Raw genomic sequence first — 25709 nt, 5'->3', positions numbered from 1 at the left:
GATATTTTGGTGTATTGTCTCTCTAGGTTGTTTATAAACTGTGGACCGCGGTCTGTTTAAAGCGGTTTGATCGATTATAATTAGAGCAAAAAATCCTTGCTCTCTCGTTGTAATTGGTCCATCAATTATTTCGTAAACTTTTGGACCGTACCGATAATCAAAATATCTCGGTTATTATCTTTCGCTCTCGCTTCTTGAGCGCCAAAACTCCTTCCAATTATGCATCGAGTTCGGTGACATATGTGTTCTCGGAATGGCAAGTGACATTAAATATAATTAAATTTAGTCTAATAAAAAATAAAATAGATTAAAATAAATAGTGGTATATTATGAAGAAAATATGGTAAATGTTTGCGACAGTTTGAGACCATAACAGTAATTCGATTAATTTCTTACTCTAGAGAATTAATTTTGTTTTATTTAACCTAAAAAATGTAACTTTCTCTTTCATTTGGAAACTTATTCTTAAAATAAAATTATAAACAAGCTTTGTATACTGTACATACAAACACACAATCCTCTATAACGTTTTAGAAAACAAAGCATTTTTTTCTGTTGTATAATTATTTTTCATTATCTTATATCTAACAAAACTCCAACTATTACAATCTTTATATATATAAAAATAATTAACTGTTTAATATAGAATAAAAACCAAGTAAAATCTTGTAAATTATATCTTTTTTATTATTTTTTAGACAATGAACATTGCAAGAGGAGTGGAATTAGTTTTTGGTAGGCTAAATCATTTGAAGGAACGCTTATTCTCGCCTAAAAACTTATTATATACAAATGTAGGCATATCAATTTCTCTTTCTGGGACAGGAGATATTTTAGAGCAACATTATGAGATGTTAAAGGTTTGTCCACCATACATTTAGATTTGACATTTCACTAAATTTTATGACACTAACTCATCTCTGTGCTTTTCAGGGTGATTGGGATAGATGGAGTTTTGTCAGGACAAGAAATATGGCCATATCTGGCATGTCTATTGGGATAGTTTGTCATTACTGGTATAAGTTTTTGGACACTAGAATGGCCGGACGCACCATTGGTATAGTTTTAAAAAAAGTGGTTGTAGATCAATTGATTTGCTCACCTCTTTGTATAAGTATGTTTTTCTTGACGCTAGCCATGCTGGAGAACAGTAGCTTCAAAGAGTTTAAAGACGAAATCCGAAAAAAAGCACATAGATTGTACATAGCTGAATGGGTTATATGGCCTCCAGCACAGGTCATTAATTTCTATTTCCTTCCTACACGATACAGAGTGCTTTATGATAATATGATATCTCTTGGTTATGATGTCTATACCAGTCATGTGAAGCACAATATATGAAGTTAATAGCGATTTTGATTAATAGAATTTGAATGAAATTACAAATATAAACAGAATTTAAATAACAAGTAGAACTTATTTGTTAATTTGTAGAAAGCTTTTCCTGTATCACGATTTTTATGCCCTTTATAATCCCTGCAGGCAGGATTAAGATCTCAATTTCTGACATGTTTTATTGTAACATTTAATTGGATATATATATTGTACACACTTTGTATATAATATATATATATCATAGAATTAAAATTGAATAGGTTTATAAAATTATAAATATAAATTATAGACAATATAAATAAAATAGACAAATAAATAAATAAAAAGACGGCTATTTTTTAAATTCATTTATCATAAAAAAATAATGTAAAAAAATATTACTTTACGTCACACAATAATTTTGTAAATATATTGTAATTTGATATGCAATTTTCTTATCTATAAGAAAAGCTGTAATATATATGTTTACCTAATTAATCTCCTCTTTTCACTTTAATTGGCCTATTTATTATGATATGAAGTCATTTTATACTCTGCACATTAATAAATTGCAAGTATTTTTGATTTTTTTGGAATATCCACTTTTTAAAACATTCCATCATGAATACCAATTGGTACCAATACAGCTGTGAACAGTAGCAAATTACGAGCTACTAATTTCCAATCATTTGGTACTGCATATGGTGCTAAAACGTGTGTTAATCTATGAATCTGAAAGATAAAATTTCAATTACTGATAAAAAAATCTATTGTAATTGCATTATTAACAAAATTATAATTTTTTTTTAATACAAGAAATATTGTAGGAAAGTTACCTCATGACTGGCACAGATGAAAATAAACGATGTAACCAGCAGATTCAATACTGGGAATCTAGGTAATAACACAAGCACTCCATGTGAATCTGCTGCCAGCCATATGTGGCCTTGTGCGACTAACGTCTCTAAACTTATCCTACCCAATCCAGCTAAAAGTGCAGAGTGTTTTCCCCGTAATGCCAATGATGCATTTCGAAGAGCGATATATCCTATAATCTGAGAAAACAAAAAATAATATAGAAATATAGAACAACATATAATATAGAGATATAATATTTTTACATTATTAGAATCAAATATTAGATCAAAGATATGTAACATTGATATTATAGAGTAATAATAAGAAAAATATTAATAAACAGAAGAGAGAAAAATAAAGATTAATTAATAATATACAAGATAAAATTTACCGGAATAAAAGCGACGTATGAATGAATCTCCTCGCACTCTGATACAGAGTGACACAAAATTGTGAAAGTAGTATACGCTATTAAGGAGACCAACGCCAGCACGGAGGATAATGCGGTGCCCGGTATATGGTCTAGTCTCTGAAGAGCGACGAGACCGGCTCCGAAAGTCAAACCCCAAACTACGCTATATCTATCGACTCTCCAGCGAGACCACCATTCGCGAATGTCATCGTCAGTCGTTACGAATAACGCCTTCCAGGGCCTCGTGACGAAAACTTTCTCAAAAAATACCTGTGCTGATAAAATAGGTGTTACATTTTGAACCTAATCTCTTTCATAAAAGTCACTCATTACCTCTGACATATACAATATAGTAATTATCGACACAAGACCCAAGAGTTTCAAAGCAAAATACAGCAAGGCTCTCGGCCCGTATTCCGCTAAACTTCCAGAATATATTCTAGGTGGTAGCCAGGCTAGAAAATAAATCACCAGAAACCAGAATGACACCAATGGTACAAAATGGTAGAATTGATACGGCCTATTCATGCAAAGGCATAACGATACTGTCAATAAGTTTAATCTGAACATGACCTAAAACATAACAATTATACTTTATTGTAAAAGCATAGCTATATAATTATATAATTTATGTAAATATAACTTAAACTTATACTATTTATATAATTTTTTTATACATACTCTAGCAAATCTGATAAGAGACACGTCGCCGGTTTGCCAAAAATAATAAAAGTGTCCATACCCGGATAGAAATAAATAGGCAGAATTAATTAATCTTAAGTACATATAAATTGGTAAAACATTTTTGGCACCAGTGACATGATATATGAGCACAACTGCTTGCATTAAGCCTCTCCATTCATCAGTTTGCTCTCTATTTAACACTCTTGGTCCTCTTTCACGATCTTCAGTGAAAAATAATCCAAGAGCCAAGATATATCCTAGTGGTAACCAGAAACTGAACTCACTGTAATATTTATTCTCTTTCATGAAGAAATTTGTTCTGCAAGTAAAAAAATAAGAAAATGGAGAATTATTTAAAATATATAATAAGAATATAAAATTTCAAGTTCAAATGAAGCATTTATTACTTACCTATCACATAAGTAAAAGTAAGCTAATATAATAGAAAAGAGAGCCAATGATGTAATAAGAGTATAGAAATCTTGTATTTCAGGTTGCTTAATTTGTATGACTTCTGAAGCACCTGTCTCCTCTGTATCCTCCACTTCCTCAGTAGTAACATGAGAATAAGACACATCAGAACGATACTTGCACATTTTTCTGTATAGCCATACTCCTCCTCCTATTGTTATACTATAACAGATGATCACTTACTCTTTTTGGAAAGAAACTATATTGTATAGAACATACAAATAATAAATTAAATACTTAATTACAATAATGCAAGCGCAGATAGACTTAGCAGCTGTAGAGTAGTTGCTGGTTCAGGATAACTGCAACAGCTTCCATCGTCAAAATTCATATGATCATTACAATATGTGTTTAATAGTATTTGAACTTTATGACGAAGCGATAATGGACTTGCCAAATAACCATCTGGACTTTGCTCAAGAACACCCATACCGACTAGTTTGCTGCTTTGCCATATACGAGCCTCACTATGAGACAGTATCTGTGTACGCGACGATTACAGAATATTTATTTATTCTTTTTCTTTATATTTTCTCTTCGTGAATTATATTTCATAAATTTATTACCTTCTCGGCTGCTTTGTTGCACAAATTGATCTGCTTGTTGTCCAAACTCGACAATTGTGCAGGCAGTCTTTCTTTGAGTATAGGATCCTGCAAGAGCCAGAGAAATCGCGATCCTTTTTTAGCTAGAAAATCTACTGGTTGCACCAGTCGAATCAGACCCGTACTGTATTCCGAGTAGAGTTGCGTATCACTATTATTGTTTGCAAGAATCACAGCTGCGGCAGAACCCGCGACGACTACACTAGGCGCATCTGTTTGCTGTAATTAAATCAGATTACATATAAAAATTGTATCACTTCTTATAATCTCACATATTTCTTTACTATATAATATATAATAAATATAATATATATATATATATTATAATAAAATATTACCATCCAGTTTCTAAGGTTTGCTATCATAGAGTTATCGAGTCGTGGTCGCCATAAAAACTGTACATTTAATTTGAGCTGCCCATCATTGAAGCCCAAATCAGAGTTTTCTGGTAACTCTGTGAGATCTGATGCTTTGCCATCAATCACAAATTGCGAAACAAAAGATTTATATAGTTGCCTTACTCTAGCATCGCCAATAAATACAAAATAATTATGGTGGCCCATGAAAGCTAGATATCTCATACATCTTCTGCTGTCTCTACAAAATACAAATCTTTTTTACACATGGAAAAGTTACTCTCCAAAGCAAATTAAAGACAATCTTACGTTTGCGTATAATGATGCATCATGCAACCGTAAGGTTGCCATTCTTTATCTCCTTTGTATCTACCTTCTGTCAATAACCATTTACAAGAATCGCTACCTATGGAAAAAATTTTTGACATTAAATTATAATTAAAACAAAATATTTTTGAGAAAATTAAAAAATAACTAAAACAAGTTGTCGTAGAATTGAAATATCTTGAAATTCATAAAAAAAAAATAATAAAATAAAAATTGTTAGTTTATCTCAGAACTTTATATTATGTGATAACATGAGATAAATAAATCAGCAGTCAGATAATGCATCCAAGACTTCTATTATACCGTAAATAAGATGTATGACTCCATGGTATATAATAAAACAGATAACAAGCGCAGTAGCTAATTTCTTTGCACTTGCTACTGTTATAAGACTAATAAAATGTTCCGCTGATGTCATGAAGGAGTCTCTGACGTAGCTTACATCGACACTACAAAAATAAAATGTAATATTTGTATCGAATTATGCGCATTAAATTATTTCTACTCAATTAAATATGAAAAATTCGCATACCTGAATGTGTGCGATCCAATACTTTTCTCTTACATGGGAAATCGTTGACAATTAACGAGCAATCAGCTGATAATAAATTATCCCAGCGGTTGATTCACAAAAAATTCATATCGCCTTGGAATAAATCTGAAAGATCATCGTGGTTAAAAAGATTCTGTTATTTTTCACTCGACGATACATCTATCGCAAAACGCGAAATGACATGTATGAAAATCTTATTCGGCACGATTCACAATTAGTGCGGCAAAACAACGTCACGCCGCTGTGCCGGATAATGCGTTCGCCGATTGGCTCCCATTTTTTCTACGCGGTGTAATCCCTACCATCGTAGAAAAGTGAAGTGAATCACGGAGCGAATGACGTATAGGTCGAGAATTGCTGCCCTTACGGACTGCGCTTTCTGCACTCAAAAACGGGACGAGAGACGAGACGTGCGGTTCGCGGAACAAGGAGAGAGATGGGGCAAGAAAGTGCGCCGAAGTGCGCTTGGAGAACGTGTGCGCGCTTATAAAAGAGGGGGACCTATTTAAAGGGCGTTTCGCACCTATCCTTACGCAGCGCTGATTGGCGCACGGTTTCGTGACATTTGCACGATTTCGCGTATCTGCCTTGTAGATACGTACACATACATATACATATAGTACGCCGTTGCGTACCGTCATATGATTTTGTCAATCGGTGTTACGCGAGATTGACAAATTGTCAGTGCACGCCAATTGTCATCGCTGTCAGGCTGTTGTTCATCGTGGCCGCGTTTCCCGTGTAACGTATGCGAGTGAGTGTAAAAACGCGTCAGGTTTCGACAACGCAGGTTCTCTACTACGCGCCACGAGAAAATGTCACTTTTCGGGGTAGGCAACCCCTTTTCCACGCCAGTAGGGCAAAAGATCGGTAAGTCTATTTTTTTTTATTTACACCGCGAGTTATGTTACGTAGACGTATTTCTGTCTTTTTCTACGAGTGCCAATTGTCGCATTTGACATCAATTTAGAGAGTTAGAAATCTATGTACTCTAAACACGACTCTACGTATTTTTTCTCATTTTTACGGATTAATTTAACTGTAAATAAAAGCGTTGTTTACATATTGATAATACTGTAGATAAGCTACACAATGGTGAGTCTTACTTTTGTAGCTCGCATCTTCAATATTTCTCTTGTCATTTCAGAGTCCGCTACAGATGGTAGCTTACCAAGTGAAAATTGGACGCTTAATATGGAAATATGTGACATTATAAACGAAACCGAGGACGGGCCGAAAGACGCTATTAAAGCGATCAAACGCAGGCTCAATCAGTCAGCTGGCAAAAATTATACAATAGTCATGTATACACTTACCGTTAGTATTAAACTGTAATGATAGAATCATATTGGACATGCTAAAGTTTGCTTTACATAATATTGTGTAACTCAATGTAAGATATGTCATTTGTATATATATCTTTATAACATAATGTTGTAAATGATATAATCAGGCATCATTGACATTTTTGACCTTTGATCAATTTATACAATTAGTGTCAATTAGATCAGCTAGTCTGTATTGTCATATCTATGACAAATATGAGAGTATCTTTAATCAAACTATTTTTAATATTGCAATTACATATTATAATACTGTAAATATGAATGTATTTATTACATAATTATATAAATAATCTTATGATGCTGTTTCTGTGTATGTAATAGGTATTGGAGACGTGTGTGAAGAATTGTGGAAAACGTTTTCACGCTCTTGCTTGTTCAAGAGAATTTGTACAGGACCTAGTTAAATTAATCGGTCCCAAAAATGAACCACCAACAGCAGTTCAGGAGAAAGTTCTAAGTATGATCCAAACATGGGCAGATACATTCCGTCATCAGCCGCACACTCAAGGCGTTGTGCAGGTTTATCAAGAATTGAAGATAAAAGGCATACAATTCCCCATGACTGATCTGGATGCCATGGCACCAATTATCACGCCAGAAAGAGTGAGAGACGTCTTCTACTCGAATAAAATATAAACCATTCGTGTTTTATCAAATTAAAACTTTCTTAAATAATTTTTTGCAGAGTGTACCTGAAACAGAGCAAATTCCAGCAAGTCTGACTACATGCGAGCAACCTGCCTCTTTGGGAACACATTTACCACCTCAAACATCACAATCTATTGGTCCGTTAAATCAGTTGAATGAACAACAACTGGCCAAATTACAAAGCGAGCTTGATGTCGTTCAAGGGAACATGCGTGTATTATCGGAAATGTTGGCATACTTCACAAGCCCTGATCAAAGTAGTAAACAACAACCAGATTCTGCGGATCTTGAACTATTAAATGTATGAATTTTATATGCAGTTTTTAAATTTCAAGTTTTGTTTATAGAATTTTTAAATAATTTTTTTTACATATATATACTTTGTACATTATTACTTTGTAAGATTATATTTTTATAACTTACAGAGTACACAAGCTTGTATACATTATATAGATAACGCTTGTTTAGAGTCCCCAGCTTTTGCCACAGAGACTTTATCCAATCTTTATTTTATATCGTTTCGCCATACTATTCGTTTTTTAAGCAACCTTCGGCGACACAGCGTGCACGATCACCCTTGTATATCACCCGATACTCCTTGTATACTTTATATAATATATTAAAATAATTATTTTTTGCAGGAACTTTATTCAACATGTAAGGCAATGCAAGAGCGTGTTGTCGATTTAATCGGTAAACTGGCTCACGACGAAATGACAGCAGAATTATTACGTATTAACGATGAATTAAATAATTTATTTCTTCGTTATTCACGTTATACGAAGAATAAGACGCAAATGCCGGCAAGTACTATATTAGCTCAGGCGATCGGACATCCACCGAATGCCGAATCGACTCCACCTACCACTAAACGAGAAGCGGAATCGCTCATAGATTTGTCCGACGATGTGCAGGATTTGACAAAACAGATGAGTGAAGTCGGTAAGCATCAAAATTAATATATTTATAATTTTTAAGCGAGTTGCGGCGACGCTGCGTGCACGATCACCCTTGTATACCATCAATTATATAATTTGCTCATATATTTTCTATATCATATGTGCTATAACTTGTTTTCTTTGATATTATTCTATTCTATTTTGTTTGAAATAGTAGGTGCAGCTGAAGATGTGGATAAAAACAAAACGGACCAAAAGAAGAAAAAAGAAGGAGATAATGATGAATTTGATATGTTTGCACAATCGCGCAATGCGACATATGAAACAACAAAGAATAGGTATTATATTTTATTTTGTTGTATAATTAAAATTTCGTTATTTTTGTAATAGCACAAGAGATTGTTTTAACGAAATTGAAATTATGTTAATGGAACTTTTCTATATAGTTCACAATATCGAGGTATACATATATATGCTATGAGAGATTATTTTTTTAAATATCAAGAAAATTTACAATAATTATATGGTCAAAAATAATGTTATGTAAGAAAAAGTACTAGAAAAACAAAACAATTTAGAATTAGTAGAAAACAAAAAATAATTAAAATTTTTTTACTATATGATTATTTTAAAAAAGTATGAGCAAAAATGACAAGAAAATACGAATTATATTGTATATTTAATCATTTCAAAATATACACAAATCACATTATAAATTTGCTTTATATGTAATCATAGATTAATTTGAATCAATAATAATTTAATATTTTCAAATTTACAGTGGCAGCAAATACGAGGATAACTTGGAGCAGGTGAGAGGAGGTAGCCTAAGTACGGCAATTCTCAACCGCAATAACCCAAAGCTACCCCAGCAGACTGCTACTAGTGCTAGTGTGCGTAACATTCTCTTTTCTCCTTAAATTAATTCTTTAACTAAATTATATTAGCTAAGTTAATAATTATTCTTCTAGAATCATACAACAAACTTATTCCTTTTTATAAATTATGATTTAACATTCAAATTCTACATTTATTCAAGTTTGATGTTTAAATGTAATAAGTGTTGTCAGTACTCATTGTCAGTATGATAGTCTGTATGCCCAGGTATCTAGGTATCAATTTGTTATCTGTAATGATTAATAATAGTCAAGTACACACATATTCATTATAAATCTGATATTCTTGGTAAATACATTCAAGATAATCAAATATTTGAGTATTGATGGCACTATTATAAATCTCTTATAAGGCAACTTCGGATATTACATATAATACTTTAAATTATTTAATAATAAGGATAAATAGAGGATGTTTGTTAATCACTAAAGAAATTTATTAAAGCAATTAAGCAGTTAATAATTAATAAAGGTATTAAAATTTTTACGAAATTGCCTTAAGTAGAGATAATAGATAAAATTAAGAGAAACATACAGGCACTAAAAGGGATCAAGGTACAGTAACTTGATGCGTCTTGCTTGCACATGTTAAATATTCGTTGTCACAATTGCACATTGCTTTTGAAGGCATACAAATTTTTAATTCTGTTGTTGGGTTTTTTTCACATTCACATTATTGTTTATATTGTTTACATTTTTTTGTGTGATTTTGTTCAATGTTTGTGTTTGTTTTTCGATACTCAGCCAAATCTGGAATCTGAATTCAATGAAATGGCAGCCTGGTTAGATCGCACAGTAAGTATCGCAAAAGGTGTAAAAATGAATTTTTTTTATAATTGTTGAAAGCAGGCCACAAATCTTTATAAAAATTCGTAACACATAAGTTTAAGAAAGATTATATATCACTTCCCAAGTAGCAAACTGACGTCATTAAATGTCAAAATGATGTAATACACTTGCTATTTGATTTTTTTTACAATTAGATTTTGCAAGAAAATCATTGTCTAATAGGCATTAATTTGTGTTACAGCCTGGAGGACAAGGCGATCAGGAATCCTTGACATCGTCGGAATTCGAGCGTTTCTTAGCAGAACGTGCAGCCGCGGCTGAAGCTTTGCCAAGTCTCCCTACAGCGACAACTGCCACCTCGAACTCCTCGACCAGCGGTAATCAGAATATTCAGCGCCAAATTAACAAGGATCAGGACAAATCATTATTCGCTCTTTAAGTACCTTGGAACTCTCTGTTGTTGTAAAACACAGGAGGCTAAACTTTCACTGGGACTGTCGTGCTAAGTTTAAACGGCACGTATGATTTTTTTCTGATTGTCATCACCGCTCCTGGCTGTATCATTGATAATTTAAAGTACCGATTTGTATTTTTAACATTAGGAGCTGGAATAAAATATAGAACATACACAAAAGCATGGGAGACAAAGTACATACAGGAAAAAAAAAATGCTTTGTGCTTGTACGTACTTAATAAGATAACTGATATACTATACAATCATGTTTGAGATATTATTTCTGTTATAAAATTGTGGTCGTAATATGGATAAGTTGCTTCAAAGTTGTGACTATTATTATGTGAATGATAGCATGTTAAGGATTAATTTATGTTTGTACATAAGTGACAATATGCGTCCATGAAAATTTACAGAGATCATAATAGATCTCTGTTATGAAATTTTGTCTGATTGAATCAGAATCGAATAAGATCGCATTTAGATCAAATTTCCGAACTGATGCATGGATATTCGGACAGATGTCCACAATTGAATATAATCGATCTTATCTATATATTGACAAACTATTTTTCTATGTTGAAGTAAATTTTGTCTCAGCTGTTTGACATTCTATACAAAAGTACACACACACACATAACACACATTCTACAGAGTTATTATATTTACTATTATATTTCCTACTATTGTAGAGAATATTAATAACTTATTAATATATAAATTTTAGAAGCATGAATTTATTATTACTGCTAGTATCCATTAATACAGTTATGTAATATTATAATATTATATTATACAAATGATTAATATATTCTCTGGAATTATTGTAAATGCAGCAGTAACATTGGTGACCAGAGATGGTTTTTTTTTTTCATATCTTATGTGACAGCTCTTGAGAAAAAAGTGATATTTTAGCTTTATCCATCAGAATTTTATTATTTAATCCCAAAAACATTCAATATTGTTAATTTTTTAAGTTTATTTGCTTATGTTTCTATACTGTATTTATGCATACTTAGGGCGAATAGATGGTTAAAAAAAAGAAAAAAGTACACCTGCGGTGCCTGTATTGACTGAACTCGCAGTTAATAAGGATATAATATGTACTCTTCACTTACGCAGAAAATAAAACTGTGCATCATAACCAAATTTTTTGTCTCTGTATTTTCTATATATTTGTTCAAATGTCAAAATTTTCTTTTATCATTTTTATTTTTCTTTTATTCTTTTGTATTACATTTATCTTATATATATATATATATATATATATATATATATAATTTTTATTATATAATATATATTTATTATATTATATAATTTTATTATATCCGAAAAATATAAAAACTACTCTGACGTGTTTTGAATTTGTTGATATTGAATAAATCTTATGCATTGGAAATTTTTTTTAATCAATTAAAAATTTAACTAGATAAGTGATGACACAATAAATATCTTAAAATAATTTTTCCAGAAAACAAGATGTTTACATATCTTATCACAATAAGGAACAACAATCCCCCGATAAGAAGGTATATGCTGATAAGCGAGCATATCGATATATCGACATCAGAGCGATATTCCTCCTCCACTTTCGCCCCGTCTCTCCCGCTCGCCCCTTCGTTCAGATGTGCAACATCATATCATGAGCAGCACCAGTCTTCGGCGATTTCGTAAGCGTGGTGGTGAGCCGGGAATATCGCCGGGTTTCTTGCCTCCGCTGCTATCGGCAGGCGAGTGCGCACGGTTTGTTGCAACGTTTTTCGTCCGTGGGCACGCGACAAGCGTAGCGAGGACCCGTTCGCGGATGATCTGGACATCGGGCACGCGAGAGAAGGTTCCTGCACGCATCCGAGGATCATGTATGCCGTGTCGAAGGGACCCAGCAAGGGACTCGTAGCGAAAACACGACGAGGTACTCGATTTTTTCTCGCGGAGAGGAATCGCGAAAAGAAAAAAATTGACCGATTCTTCTGAATTTTCTCGTGACATTTTAGGGATCAGTCAGAAATTCGAGAGACTAGAAACTCTACGCGACACGACGAGGAAGGCCGATCCCGAGGATGACCACGAGATCACCCGGTGAGAGGTCTATAGAGAGAGAATGAGATACATGTTGTGTGATCTTGGCTCCCTTTTTCGAACGCTGCATTTTCCATGCGTTTCTTCCCTTCCTGCCCCCTCTCCACCTCTCCCCCAGCGTGCCGCGCATTACGCAATGCATCGTATGAATCTCTCAGAAGTCAAATTAATCAACTTTGTTTTTTCATCAATTTCTTAATTTCAACAAATTCATGCTCGAAAATTATGGACTTTACAAAAAATAGTTTGGCTTTTCTGATAATGATAATGAGAAACCTCGTGGAAAATTGCCCGAGTTTTATACATATATTAGTAATTATATTCCAATTTATGCGATATTTTAATTTATCTTGTAATACTCATATGTCACTTATCGAGAATTCTCGTTTTATTTCATGCAATATGCAATTGTAAAAAATTTGCGCAATGATTTACATGTTTTTTTAGAGTGCTATAGAGCATGTGATGTAATAAGAAAGAAGTAAGATGAAATAATATAATGAGAAAAGAAATCCTAACATTTATATGGACCAATTCTAATTGCGCTCATAAAAATGTTCGTAAATTAATTTATTTTGTTTTAAATAAAAAATTTTTTTAAATAAAGTCTTTTATTACATATTACATCATATGCTAACTATGTGAAGTACGTTTTGTAACTGTTCACATAAAACGCAAACATTTATAAATCACTCCTATATATTTACATGACAAAAACAACTTCAACAATCCATCATATATATTACATAAGATTGTAAGTGTGTGTAATAATGCATGACAAAAACAAATTATTTGTTTCATTATTATCTATAATAAGGTCTTTTCATATATTTCACGCTCACAGTGATGTACCGGTCTTCCTTATGAATGGAAAATCAAAGCTCATCTCACAGCGACATCAAATGCAAGAAAATATCTCACCACAGCACATGGAACTTATCTTATTTATTCAACAATGTAGGTAAAAAAGATTTTGCACGCATGAGATAGATAGTTGTTTTCTTGAACGTGAAGTATAAAATGAATAGACTAAATAAAGTGTGATAGAAAAAATTGTGTAAATTTTGCGAAAGAGAGGTTTATTGCTAATACAAAATTCGTAAGTTTAAAGAGAAAATAAAGATCTTACATATGTAATCAATGTGATATTATATTTATTTTCTCTCTAAAATTAAGTCAAATTTTTATTATTCTTTTTGATAGCATGGAATCAAGTTAGCACGTTGCAAAGATGCGAATGTTGCAATGGCACAGAATGTACAGAACTTTGCAGTAAGTAATACTAATATGGCAGATCAAACTTATCGTTAGATAATGATTTGCAATCACAGTATTATGTGTCATTTTCTTCGCGTACACATACACACATCTACAGGTATTTTTATATTTAAAATAATTTTTTTCAACTGCAATCAACATACATACAGGTATTTTTATATATAAAATAATTTTTTTCAACTGCAATCAACATACATATAATTAAAAAAAAAAATTTTTTTTTTTTACTTATTTTTTTCATGAACAAAATCATTCCATCTCTGTTATACTATGAGGTTTTTAGTTCTATACATAAATGTATTTTCTAAGGAAAAACATTCGAATATATTTTAATATATTACATGTTTTTCTTGCTACAGATTCTAATTCAATAGTATATTACAATGATGGTGAACCAAATGATAATCTTCAAGGTAAGTGATAATATCACTATTTACAATTCTATTTTTTCTTATACAAATGAATACGTTATAGCATTAATTATTATCTTTATTTCTCATTATACTCACAATAATTAACTGTACTGTAAAATTCTGAAAGTTGCTACAATATGAATAAATTATTTCAGACTTTAAACCATTTGATTTGGAAACTTGGTGGGGCAGTCGATTGTATAACAACATCACGAAGTCGCTCTGAGACATTCAGAAAACTGAAAACGATTTCCTAAGGATGTACTTGAAAGTAGTCTGTAATTGGGAGCAACTGTTACATTACACAAATTAGCCAGTGTCGCGTTTTAAGTCTGACCGGGTCTGAAAATTGGTATAAACAGAGTGGTTTAAATATAAATTACTCGGATGAAAGTTCAAGGTATTATATCTTGTCAAATTAATATCGCTCGAATCGTGTGTAATACTACGCTCGAATTACTACGACCGCGTCTTATTTGTTACAAAATAGAAAAAAAGCAATAAACTAGTTATATTCACGAGCTTCGAGAATGCATGGGCGTATGCAATAGCAGTAAATATCATTAGTGATTATAAAATTGTTCATTATCAGATTGTTACAAACTATTATTGTTTATATGCATTTTTACAGACTATAAATAACTATTTTGTTGCACTATTGAATTAGAATTGCTCAATTTTAATAAGCACGCGGAGAATGTGTTTAACTGTGCTTCTTGTACAGAGAGCTTCGAGAAACAGCAGCAACAAAGTTTTACGAAACTTTTGGTAGACAATAAGTAGAATAACAAGAATATATGCGAATGCAAACGTCCCATCATGTTAGAGAAAATATACTTGAGTTTTTTTTTCATTAGATTTAAAAGAATCATCACACACAAGCAACTGAAGCCCCGAGGACGTCATGCAGTGTATACCAATGCATATACCAAAATAGTTGAATATGAGCGAAGACCCGTTGTGTGAATCCTGCGTGAAGTTGATGAATTTTTTAATCCTAAAAAAAATGGTTGTACATATTGCATGCAATGATATCGCGTGAATGCATGACAATGTTACGGGTACTGTTACGCCGATTATGTCTGAATATACTTTTATGTATGAGCAAAAGGATTTTTAGCATAAACTCGTAGACTGATAATATGTAAGAGAATTGTCATATTGTTATTGTTCGCTGAGAGTCACATATTGTTATTCGCGCCAGCTCGCAGTTAGTAAATAGAGATCTATTGCAGAGTTTGCCCATCGAATTGTTATATTATGGCAGATTAAATTGTCTATTTCTCGCATTGTTACGTATTTGTCGAGCAATTGTATATGTATAATCGGGTCTCCGATTAGCGACAATTTATATGCCATATATATATCACGCGTCCGACAAAGCAAAGCTCGCAGGAGTAGTCGTGATGTAGTGTAATAAATCAAATTCGGCCACGCGCGGCTGAATTACACACGATCATGAATAAATATCTCTTTATACACGCCACATTTCTTTTCTTTTTTTTTATATCCATTGATTCTCCATTTGACATCCATGTGACCTCCAATTGCGCGTTCTTATAAGGCAATAAATATTAATAGATTACATATCTAAAAATATACAGATGTACAAACGAAATTTATATATAACTATATATACATATATATATATTTGATATTGCAAGAAAAATTTATATTGTTAGATTTTTTGTTATTATTAAACTCATTATCTAAGTTAAAACTTTATAATAGTTAAATTTGTGGATTATAATTATTCATTCAACAATTATCTTTATTTTTAATATTTTTCATGAAATCTCCAATGTGATATTTGAAAAAGAATATTAATATGTAAATATTTTGTAATTGACAAAAATATTGTCATACAGAATTAGATCAATAGTATTTATTTAATCCAATTTTATATATGTAATATATATAAATATATAATCTTTTATATTTTTCTCTTTGATAAACATGTACTATAAGTAACATTTAAAAATTTTTAAATATGAAACAAAAAATTTTTCTGAGATATGAGTACAAAAATATCTATGGATTAAAACTGACCCAATATATGCATAGTTGTTGCTCACTATTCAAAAAATAATATTTCTTAATATTTATCTTTCTACGAAGTACAGAATCCTCATGTAATCCGAAAACAATAACTGTGTTCCTTCCAATTAGAACAGAGATCAGTTTTTGAGACCTAATATGTGAAAGAGATAATTAATTAATAAATAAAAACCACATGTAATTAGCTTTGTAAATTTGTTAAACTTATTTTGAAATAAATTAAAAAATTTCCATTTAAAATGCTGTTGTAATACCTTATGTATCTCTTTTTTATTCAAAGTCTTATCAGTCTTATCAGTCAAATGATGAATAATTTTCTGCATACTGGCAATCCTTAAATTTCTTCGCCTCAATTGTTGTTTCAGTATTTTTACTTTATTCCGCAAGTACAATAAATTTTTGCGATCCTCAAAATATGTACATGATGTCTGAACAGAAACATGCATACTTCTTTCTGTGCTCATACTCTAAAATATATCATTTGATAATAAATTAATAAATTAGATTTATACACAACACACTCACACTAGAACTTCTTAATGCTATGAATGTAATAGGTTGTTCCCATTTCACTTCTAAATCTAAATAAATTTGTATACTTAATTAAATTCTAAATATACATACCTTATCCAATAGATTTATTTGTTTTTCACATATGTTATCTATACAAACTTCTTCTAACACATCCTCTGCTTCTTCAGAAATATCCATCTGCTAAAAAAAAAATATATATATATATAAATTAAATAATTACTCAACACCAAGACTAGCTAAATAATTTAGAAAAGACTCACATGAATAGTGTTTCCAAAAATAGAAGGAATTGCATCTTTTTTTAATCTTTTTACCACACAGTGTTCTTCAAAAGACTTTGTGGTAAAATGTGCACTACAAATGCGTTTTGCAGGTGTCACTTTTATGTCTCGTAATTCATTGATTAACATCCATTGTGCAAACCTTGCCTCGTCTTTCACAGGAAATCTGTCAATCAATTGTCACGTATATATGCAATTTCATTCTTTTAATGCATGTAAATATATATTTGCATATGTATCTTACTTGTGATAGGTTATGCTGCTATTTGGCTGCCAAGTATTCTTGCAACTTACGACGCAACAACTTTTCACCATAATTATTTCAGTATAATTATATTACTTTAATATTTTTTCACTTTCACTTTTCGTTCCTTTTTTTTTTAATATGTCGATACGCGTGTAAGAATCGAAGCTTATCTAAGCTTGTCATTGAATTCGCGCGAATTCCGAAATTATTTGATCTGTTATTGAAATCATCTGGTCAACGAAATCTCTTCTGACTTGTCAGACGGAGAAGTTCTTTCGCGCAAGCGTAAAATCAGCTGTTCCAATTAGAGGGAGGACGGAATAAAGGTTTGTTTATATTAGCTTTTATATGGTAAGAGTAGGTATTTATATATGCTTCATGCAAAAACAGAAATTTATTTTACAGATTTTACGATGAAGACCGATGAAATAACGTCACAAAATTCACAAGTAATTATTACAAGTCACATTTAATTGTATATTAATTATTAATTATATTTTTTGTAATTATTTTGCTATTATTTTTGCTGATTATTTTTGTAAATATTTTGCTATTAATTACATGTATAATGTATATAATTCAATAAATCTTTTAATTGCAGACCACAAGCAAAAATAGTGTATCTAATATAGGACCAATGATACATCCTCAGAGTGGTTCAGCATTTCTTGTAGTCTTAACATTTGCATGCGACTCTGTAATAGCATGTGTTAGACAACTGAACATAATGGATGAGGAATGCGGTGATGGAAATTATGGAACTACACTTGCTCATAGTGCCAGTGTCATAAAAGAAGCAATTAAGGTGACATAAATGATAATACAAATATGGTTTGAATGATAGTAATTATTTTATATATTGCCTATTATCTTATTTATATATAATTATATATTATTTTATATAGGAAGGTAGAATTTCAGCAACAAGACCTTTTATAACATTTACACAGATAAGTCGAATTATTGAGAGAGAAATGGGTGGCTTAGAAGGTGGAATATATTCATTATTTTTTTATACTATTGCAAAGGTAAGATCAGTAATCTCTTTTTAATTTTTAAGTCTGAGGAAAGAAATCTTGAAATATATTTTAGAGCTTTCTTAGATTTCAAGATGATGAGCAATTGACTGCAAACATGTGGTTAAGTGTCTTGACATCTGCAAACGAAATGATATCCGAAGTTAGTGGAACATCAATCGGTGAACGAAGTATGCTGGATGCCTTAATACCTGTGCAACATAAATTAAAAGATGCATTGAATTCGGGCTCGAAACCAATTGATGCATTTGGAGAAGCTGTCAAGGCTGCTGAAACTTCTGCTATGCAAACTGTGCACATGTCAGGATCACATTCTGTTGATTCTACAATTTGCAAGGTACTATTTAACTAAAACATTTTATACATATTATGTAATATTGATTTAAATACTTAAAAAATTATAATTAATAATAAAATTAATTATAATTGATAAAATTGTAATTTATACATTATAGACATTCAAGTATCCAGATCCTGGAGCACATGCTGTAGGTATATGGATGAGAGCTGCTTATGAAGGTTTTAAATTAAAATTTGGCTGTGAATTTGATGTGTAAGAAAAGAAATAAAATATCTTCTCTTTTATTTTTCTCTTTCCACATACATCTTTTATTCTGTTAAGATCATGTATGTACAAGAAGTACATATATATATATATATATATATATATATATATATATATATATTATACTACATTATATAGCTTCTATGCATGAGATCATTTTGACATATGTCAAGCACCTTTTGATCGGCAACCCGATATGCAATTGTGTAAATTTAGTTTTGTGTTTGCATATGTGTAGTATATACGTATATATACATGTACATATGTTGTCCTACACATGTGTATGATATGTATATATATATTCTCATCTTGCCAAGCCAATGTCGAGATTAGCTATCATAATGTCACGTGTCTCTGCCTCGACTTCATTTTTGTTTTATCACGTGAAAAGGATGAAAAAAATTAACTTTGCTGTCAAGTTTTGCTGAACAATCTACAAGCAAACAAGTAACTGATGAGATTTATGTTATAAAAATATTTTGGTTAAGGTTATGTCATAAATTATTATGATATTTTCATCAATTATGTAAATTGTTTTAAATTTGTGAATCACAGAACACATTTTGATCTCTAATTTGCAACAATATTCAGAATAAAATTCTATTTATTATCTCATGTGCCATGTATTTAAAGATACATATATGTATTTTAATATAAAGTTTGTATGTATATGTTTGTTCTTTAATTCTTCAAGTATTCTTTATAAATAGCATTTTATCAAATTAGATCATTTAATGTAATTTTATATTGCAATTATAATCATATTCAAGTAACATATGTTTGTATGAATTATATTCTGTGTATGAGAATATGTAGTAGTTACACATTTGGAGAATGATAATGTATTACAATATTTTAACAACATTATAAAATATTATTTTTTACAAATATGTAATTTTATTAATATTCGTAATTTTATTAATTTTATAAATGTTCAGTGAAGATAATTGTGTATATATATTTATGTGAGATATGATTTTAGGCTATACAATCTATAGATTAACAAGGATCATGTAAATAATTATAATACTGTGAATTCTGTTATCTGAGATAAATAAAAAAGATTCACAGAAACCCTTGTGCCTTTCAAAAGCAATGAATGCTGCAATTGCATTGTGCACTTTCTGTGAAATGCATGGACCTAAAGTGATATTTACTACACAAACGTATCGTAACTATGATACTCAAAACGTAGAAAAATTGAAATTTTATGGACCCAAAGAAGTATTAAGACAAAGCCATAATATTATGGAGGACGTTCAGGATGAGTGTGAGGGCTGTCAAAGTATTGGAAATGTGAAATACTTGAGCAACGAGCATGAAACGAGAACATCTTTCCTATCTGCTCAGCAATCATTGATGCAAGATATTGGAAATTTGTTAAAACATGCTTGCATTAGGTACAATGATGGCATTCAGTTTACAAATTTTTAAAGTTATATTAAGAGAATTTCCTAAAATTTATTATCAATTATCAATTTACTTTCATTATAAATTAAAGTTCTTTTTATGTGAAATATTAAACATATTATTTAATATATATAATTCTTAAGAAAACTTTTTCATTATTATCAATTTCTTTTTTCAGGGAGCCTAAGCTGTGAAGTGCATCCTGGTAAGGAAGGTGTTTGCTACTTTGGAGATGAATACAGGGGGCATGTTTTAAGTCATACTTTTACATTGAAAGATGCCCAGGTGAATTATGCAACGAAAAAGCATGTTTGGTAGTTATTACAACAAATTTTTCAAATCATGTCACTACTGAAATCATTAGAGCTTAACATTTTGTTATAATATTCAACTTTTTTTATGTTAATATATATTTTTCTTTTAACAGGCAAGAGGATTTAGGAGGTGGTGCAGTTTTATTGTTTTCATGAGAGATAAGCAATTTTTGTTAAACATGTGGCCATTTTTAATTGATAATTTAAAGGAAGTAATTAGAGAGCTGCAAGATTTTGCAGAGAAAAGATATAATGCAGAAGAAGCAGAATGCCCACAGAGAGCAATGAGGTTAACAACAGCAAATAATAGTGCAGGTGGTCATGGTCCTATAACTAAGCAACCCAGAACACTTACTGATATAACAAATGAAAAACACGTTTTTGTAAGGTAACTATTAATATATAAATATAAGTTGTAATAGAAAAAAATATATATATACAATTATTTATAATAAATTAGTAATATTATCTTTTAATCACATCTTACATGTATCTGTTTCAGAATTCACATGTGGTTAGTATGGATCCTTAGTGCTGGTGCAAGGCATTTCATAGAAATTTTTCCAATGAATTTATTAGATGATGAACTTAATTATAATTTTGAACATCAAATTGGTTAGCAATTATATATTTGTCTATAATATAGTTGACATTATAAACACATCTTTTTCTTAATGGAAATTCTAATGTTGCAAATAATTTGTAGAAACAGAAGAAAATTTTACTTTAGTAAACGCAAAATTGCCAATAAATTTAAATCTTAACTCGGATGACTCAGAACTTTTGCCAGAATTTTCTGAAATCACGGAAAAATCTATCGCCGTAATTTTGCGACATTTGAAACAAATACTGGGGAAGGATCAGTTTAGACAGCTGCTGTATTCCTGCCTAACTGGCGTGCAAGTCCTGGTGAGAGGCCCGAAAATTCAAAGATTGGAATCTTTGTATGGACTTAGCAGTCTTATCCCAAGAGCATGTCGAAGGGTGAAAGCAGAAACATCGGAATATATGGATCCTGACATGTGTAACTTTATTGGTATCGTATTATTCTAGAAAAATATGATTAATTATTTCTAAAAAAATTTCGTAATGTATATAACATTCAAATCTTTAGGCGTAGATACCTCAGTGGCGATTCCTTTACCTTGTGCAAGTGTATGCAGGCTCGATATTATACTTGAAGAACACAAAATCGAAGATGCAAAATCCCATATAGTTAAATGGACCGGTGCATTACCATCAAAATTACCAACCTTGTTAACGAAGATTGAAAAATCACTCGACAATGAGAAACTCGGAAATTCAGTTCTCAAAGCACATTTTGCAACCCTTTTGGAAGAATGGGCCAAGTATAAATTCCATTTACAATTCCATTATTTAAAGTATTTTGATTGAATAAATTCTTAATACTAGAGATTATTTCTCTCTAGTGAATTATATTATTATTTATATATTATATACAGTGCCCGAAATTTTCATAGTTCCACGTATCTTTTGTAATATTACATGGAACTATGGAAATTTCGATCACTGTATATATAATATATTATAATAACAATATATATTATATATATTATTTTAAGACAAATGTTATTTATTAAATTACTGAGTATTAACTGAATTTTCATTATTGTTGCAGTATCGCGAAAGTTGTTCACGCGATGCGCGGACGAGGTCATCGTGGTGATCTCTCTGGACTGATGCTCAGTTTGGGTGCTGGACCTCAGGACAAAAAGTTATTGGATGCATGGTCTATGGGATTACCATCTAATCCAGCATAGTCTTCAACAAATATTTATTTTATTCTATTGCACGCGTGTAGTATATATAACGTAATATTTATTGCAGATCGTATATTTCTCTATTCAGATTCCTCATTTATCCAAGAGGAATGTTTATGTGTGTTCAAGGTTGTGCGTCATTTTTTTATTTATGATTTAGTTAAAATATTAAAGAGAACTTTAAGTATCTTGGGAACTTGAAATATCTATGGCAAAAAATTGTATATCTTTTATACACATTTCATCATTTGTTTTAAACTATGTGATAGTTTAGTGAACGCTGGTAAATCTTATAATAATAATAATTGTGGAGAGAAAGAATTTTTCAATGTGTATAGTTTTGAATATATATTTATAACTTATTTCTACATGAAAAGAATATGTTAGCAAATGTTATTAGGTAAAAATATAATATACAAATAAATTTATATACAAAGAAATTTGATTAACGTGTATTGATTTTTTTGAATAGATAGGCACTAAATTAAAGCAGTCTGGTTGTGAGAAAAATGTCTAGCTTATTTAAAATTCATAATTCATTGAGTTCAATAGAAATGTATATATCGTTTGTGCCACGTGGATCCCCTTCTCTCTTTCCTTTCTCCCCACCTCGTATATAAATTCACGCAGACGATTTGAAGCCGCAGTCGCGATAGTAGTTGGACAGGAAGTGCAAGTGTATACAAATTTTAATCATGAATACCGTTACGTGCATTGCACCGGTTAATATTGCAGTTATTAAATATTGTATGTGCTTATGCAATCACATAATTTATTATAGTATTTAATTAGCGATTAATTGTACGATAATGTTATTTTCCATAAAATCAAATAAAACATTCACTATATTACATTAAGCTGCATTTTAAAATTTTGCAAGTTTTTATTATTTATAAAATTTCTTAGACTTCTTAAAAAAAAAAAGATATTTACGATAAGATTATTTTCGATTATATTATAGATAACGCATTATCTATATAGAAAAAATATTGTCAATCTCTCGAATTTCTAGTTAAAGCGATACTAGTCGTTTTTTAAAAATTTCATACGATTTATTTAAATTTATAAATAATAGATGCATTGTAACGAATTCATTATTGTTAACTTTACATTTCTACACATATATTTTTTTATAATTTCGAGCAGTATTTGAGAGCAGTTTGTACTGTACAAAGTATTTACATTTGAATAGCTACTTATCAGAGCAATTGTAATGATAATATATGAAAATGTCTTTCCTCTTACACGATAGTTTTATTTTTATATTTTTCAAGGATAAAATTAATTTTTCAAATATTTATGGTTTAAGGGGGAAAGAGAAATGAATCTTTAATTCTACCAACCAATGATTCTATAAGTGCTACTTTAGACACGGATCAGGTAAATATAATTTAAATTTCCAAGTCAAAATAAATATTAAAGGTCTATGGCAAAGCAAATTAACACACATTCTTGTTTTATTTTGTTCATAGCTACACGCAAAAACTACTGTCATGATTAGTCTTGATTTCAAGGAAGATCATATTTGGTTGAATGAAAAGTAATTGATAACATTGATTTTCATTACACTTATATATTTTTTGTTATATTCATATTATAATATATAAAATATATTTTCAGGGAAGAAGATATAAAAAATCCAAGACTTCAAAATTGTTTGAAAGAGAGTAAGTTAATTCAGGGAAAAATTGATTAAAGATATATATGCTGTAAATAAGATTTTTAAAATTTCTTTTTTTTTCAAGTTAAGCAACGTTCGCAATTACCTGGTTATATGAATGACTGGAAGATTCACATCTGTTCCAAGAACAATTTTCCAACTGCTGCCGGTCTAGCTTCCAGTGCAGCAGGATACGCATGTCTTGCAGCAGCTTTAGCCAAGCTTTATAAAGTAGAGGTAATTTCTATTTAATACAATTAAAAAATTGTTATATTATTAAAATAAGCATTTGTTATAGGGAGACATTAGTGTTATAGCGCGTTCTGGTTCTGGGTCAGCTTGTCGTAGTATTATGGGTGGTTTTGTGAGATGGCATATGGGTGTAGATAAGTATGGAACAGACAGCTTGGCAAAGCAGATTGTGCCTGCTTCTCACTGGCCGGAGATGAGGATTCTGGTGCTAGTTGTAAGGACAAAAAAATAGTTCTCTATGTAAAAATATATATGAGTGGGTGTATTTAATGAATATATAAAAAGATACTTAATAATTTGTAAAATATTAATTTAAATTTATAGGTGAATGATGAAAAGAAGAAGGTCCCAAGTGCAATAGGTATGAAACGAAGTATGGAAACGTCTGAATTTCTGCAATATAGGATAACACATACAGTTCTGGAAAGAACTAATAAAATTCAACAGGCAATCGTTGAGAAGGACTTCAAAACTTTTGCTGAGCTCACTATGAAGGATTCGAATCAGATGCATGCTGTGTGTCTTGATACATATCCTCCATGTGTTTATATGAACGATATTTCTACCAGTATCATGAATCTTATACATTCCTATAACGATGCAGTTAATGATGTAAAGGTACAAAATATCTTTATTATATCTTATTTGCACTTTTTTAAATAAATTATAGTATGAAATAATTTGTTAGATACATAATTCTTTTCTCATTAAGAAAAATTGCTAGGTTGCTTACACTTTTGATGCTGGACCAAATGCTACACTATATTTATTAGAGAAGGATGTGCCAACAGTGATAGGTGTTCTAAATCATTTCCTTCCTCCTCTTGAAAATGTTGCGATTGAATACAAAAGAGGATTACCTATCGAAGAAGTCAAACCTACAAAAGTATGTATTTCGAGTATTATAAGCAATTCAGAATAGTAATTATTTGAATAGGCAATATTTTTACATTCACTTTTGTGTAGGACTTACTGGAGAATCTAAAGTTCCAAAAACAACAACCGGGACAACTTAAATACATAATACATACTAAAGTGGGAGATGGGCCTAAATATCTTGATAATCCAGAGGATCATTTATTAGATACCAATGGTAATCCTATTAATATTTCTTGATATTTTTGAGATATACTTTTATTATCAACTTTTCCAATAAGCAGAAATAAATAATTTTTATTTCCTTTATAA

At 30.8% G+C, this 25709-nt stretch overlaps 8 protein-coding genes across 12 annotated transcripts; 6 read left to right on the top strand and 2 right to left on the bottom strand.

Moving 5' to 3' along the window:
• Positions 1-23: 23 nt before the first annotated feature.
• Positions 24-2838, top strand: LOC114935385 (mpv17-like protein 2). Of its 2 annotated transcripts, none has more exons than XM_029308226.2 (3): positions 24-256; positions 699-860; positions 934-2838. In XM_029308226.2, exons 1-3 carry the CDS (start codon positions 254-256, stop codon positions 1339-1341), a joined length of 573 nt encoding a protein of 190 aa, XP_029164059.1. In that variant the 5' UTR covers positions 24-253; the 3' UTR covers positions 1342-2838. The 2 variants fall into 2 exon arrangements, with proteins under 2 accessions (XP_029164059.1, XP_029164061.1); XM_029308228.2 differs by lacking the exon at positions 24-256 and adding an exon at positions 263-343.
• On the bottom strand, positions 665-6067 carry LOC114935382 (N-acetylneuraminate (7)9-O-acetyltransferase). Its single transcript, XM_029308223.2, has 13 exons — positions 5883-6067; positions 5560-5685; positions 5331-5476; positions 5010-5106; positions 4683-4941; positions 4306-4563; positions 3985-4220; positions 3680-3901; positions 3266-3587; positions 2918-3157; positions 2564-2854; positions 2151-2369; positions 665-2046 (listed from the first exon to the last, which is right to left on the bottom strand). The coding sequence occupies exons 3-13, from the start codon at positions 5443-5445 to the stop codon at positions 1921-1923; spliced, it is 2385 nt and encodes a 794-aa protein (XP_029164056.1). The 5' UTR covers positions 5446-5476; positions 5560-5685; positions 5883-6067; the 3' UTR covers positions 665-1920.
• Positions 5926-11761, top strand: LOC114935384 (TOM1-like protein 2). 2 transcript variants are annotated; one of them, XM_029308225.2, is made up of 9 exons: positions 5926-6450; positions 6728-6897; positions 7248-7529; positions 7612-7875; positions 8216-8516; positions 8688-8811; positions 9255-9366; positions 10114-10164; positions 10400-11761. In XM_029308225.2, exons 1-9 carry the CDS (start codon positions 6396-6398, stop codon positions 10595-10597), a joined length of 1557 nt encoding a protein of 518 aa, XP_029164058.2. In that variant the 5' UTR covers positions 5926-6395; the 3' UTR covers positions 10598-11761. The 2 variants fall into 2 exon arrangements, with proteins under 2 accessions (XP_029164058.2, XP_085346517.1); XM_085490391.1 differs by lacking the exon at positions 10114-10164 and having other exon boundaries at positions 5927-6450.
• A 479-nt stretch (positions 11762-12240) lies between these two features.
• Positions 12241-15868, top strand: LOC114935292 (uncharacterized). Its single transcript, XM_029308098.2, has 6 exons — positions 12241-12524; positions 12607-12691; positions 13536-13648; positions 13895-13963; positions 14329-14382; positions 14538-15868. The coding sequence occupies exons 1-6, from the start codon at positions 12470-12472 to the stop codon at positions 14606-14608; spliced, it is 447 nt and encodes a 148-aa protein (XP_029163931.1). The 5' UTR covers positions 12241-12469; the 3' UTR covers positions 14609-15868.
• LOC114935343 (THAP domain-containing protein 1-like) lies at positions 15526-17802 on the bottom strand. Of its 2 annotated transcripts, none has more exons than XM_029308161.2 (5): positions 17500-17802; positions 17235-17421; positions 17065-17154; positions 16695-16907; positions 15526-16573 (listed from the first exon to the last, which is right to left on the bottom strand). In XM_029308161.2, exons 1-5 carry the CDS (start codon positions 17568-17570, stop codon positions 16511-16513), a joined length of 624 nt encoding a protein of 207 aa, XP_029163994.2. In that variant the 5' UTR covers positions 17571-17802; the 3' UTR covers positions 15526-16510. The 2 variants fall into 2 exon arrangements, with proteins under 2 accessions (XP_029163994.2, XP_085346515.1); XM_085490389.1 differs by having other exon boundaries at positions 17065-17151.
• Positions 17803-17838: 36 nt separating this feature from the next.
• Positions 17839-18669, top strand: LOC146724726 (uncharacterized). The gene is made up of 4 exons (XM_085490390.1): positions 17839-17951; positions 18104-18307; positions 18408-18530; positions 18606-18669. The coding sequence occupies exons 1-4, from the start codon at positions 17874-17876 to the stop codon at positions 18615-18617; spliced, it is 417 nt and encodes a 138-aa protein (XP_085346516.1). The 5' UTR covers positions 17839-17873; the 3' UTR covers positions 18618-18669.
• A 590-nt stretch (positions 18670-19259) lies between these two features.
• Positions 19260-23049, top strand: LOC114935341 (Birt-Hogg-Dube). 2 transcript variants are annotated; one of them, XM_085490387.1, is made up of 8 exons: positions 19260-19551; positions 20087-20505; positions 20695-20799; positions 20942-21216; positions 21331-21443; positions 21535-21864; positions 21943-22177; positions 22468-23049. In XM_085490387.1, exons 2-8 carry the CDS (start codon positions 20200-20202, stop codon positions 22607-22609), a joined length of 1506 nt encoding a protein of 501 aa, XP_085346513.1. In that variant the 5' UTR covers positions 19260-19551; positions 20087-20199; the 3' UTR covers positions 22610-23049. The 2 variants fall into 2 exon arrangements, with proteins under 2 accessions (XP_085346513.1, XP_085346514.1); XM_085490388.1 differs by having other exon boundaries at positions 19260-19592.
• A 184-nt stretch (positions 23050-23233) lies between these two features.
• Mvd (mevalonate diphosphate decarboxylase) lies at positions 23234-25709 on the top strand. The gene is made up of 9 exons (XM_029308160.2): positions 23234-23356; positions 23919-23989; positions 24082-24149; positions 24230-24276; positions 24355-24506; positions 24568-24735; positions 24846-25139; positions 25246-25407; positions 25488-25709. The coding sequence occupies exons 1-9, from the start codon at positions 23305-23307 to the stop codon at positions 25635-25637; spliced, it is 1164 nt and encodes a 387-aa protein (XP_029163993.1). The 5' UTR covers positions 23234-23304; the 3' UTR covers positions 25638-25709.

This window comes from Nylanderia fulva, unplaced genomic scaffold (assembly GCF_048542155.1).
Source record: "Nylanderia fulva isolate GAGA-0341 unplaced genomic scaffold, ASM4854215v1 Scaffold12, whole genome shotgun sequence".
In the NCBI taxonomy this organism is placed as follows: domain Eukaryota; kingdom Metazoa; phylum Arthropoda; class Insecta; order Hymenoptera; family Formicidae; genus Nylanderia; species Nylanderia fulva.
Note: the sequence above shows the minus strand (reverse complement) of the source record. Positions and strands in the feature narration are given on the sequence as shown.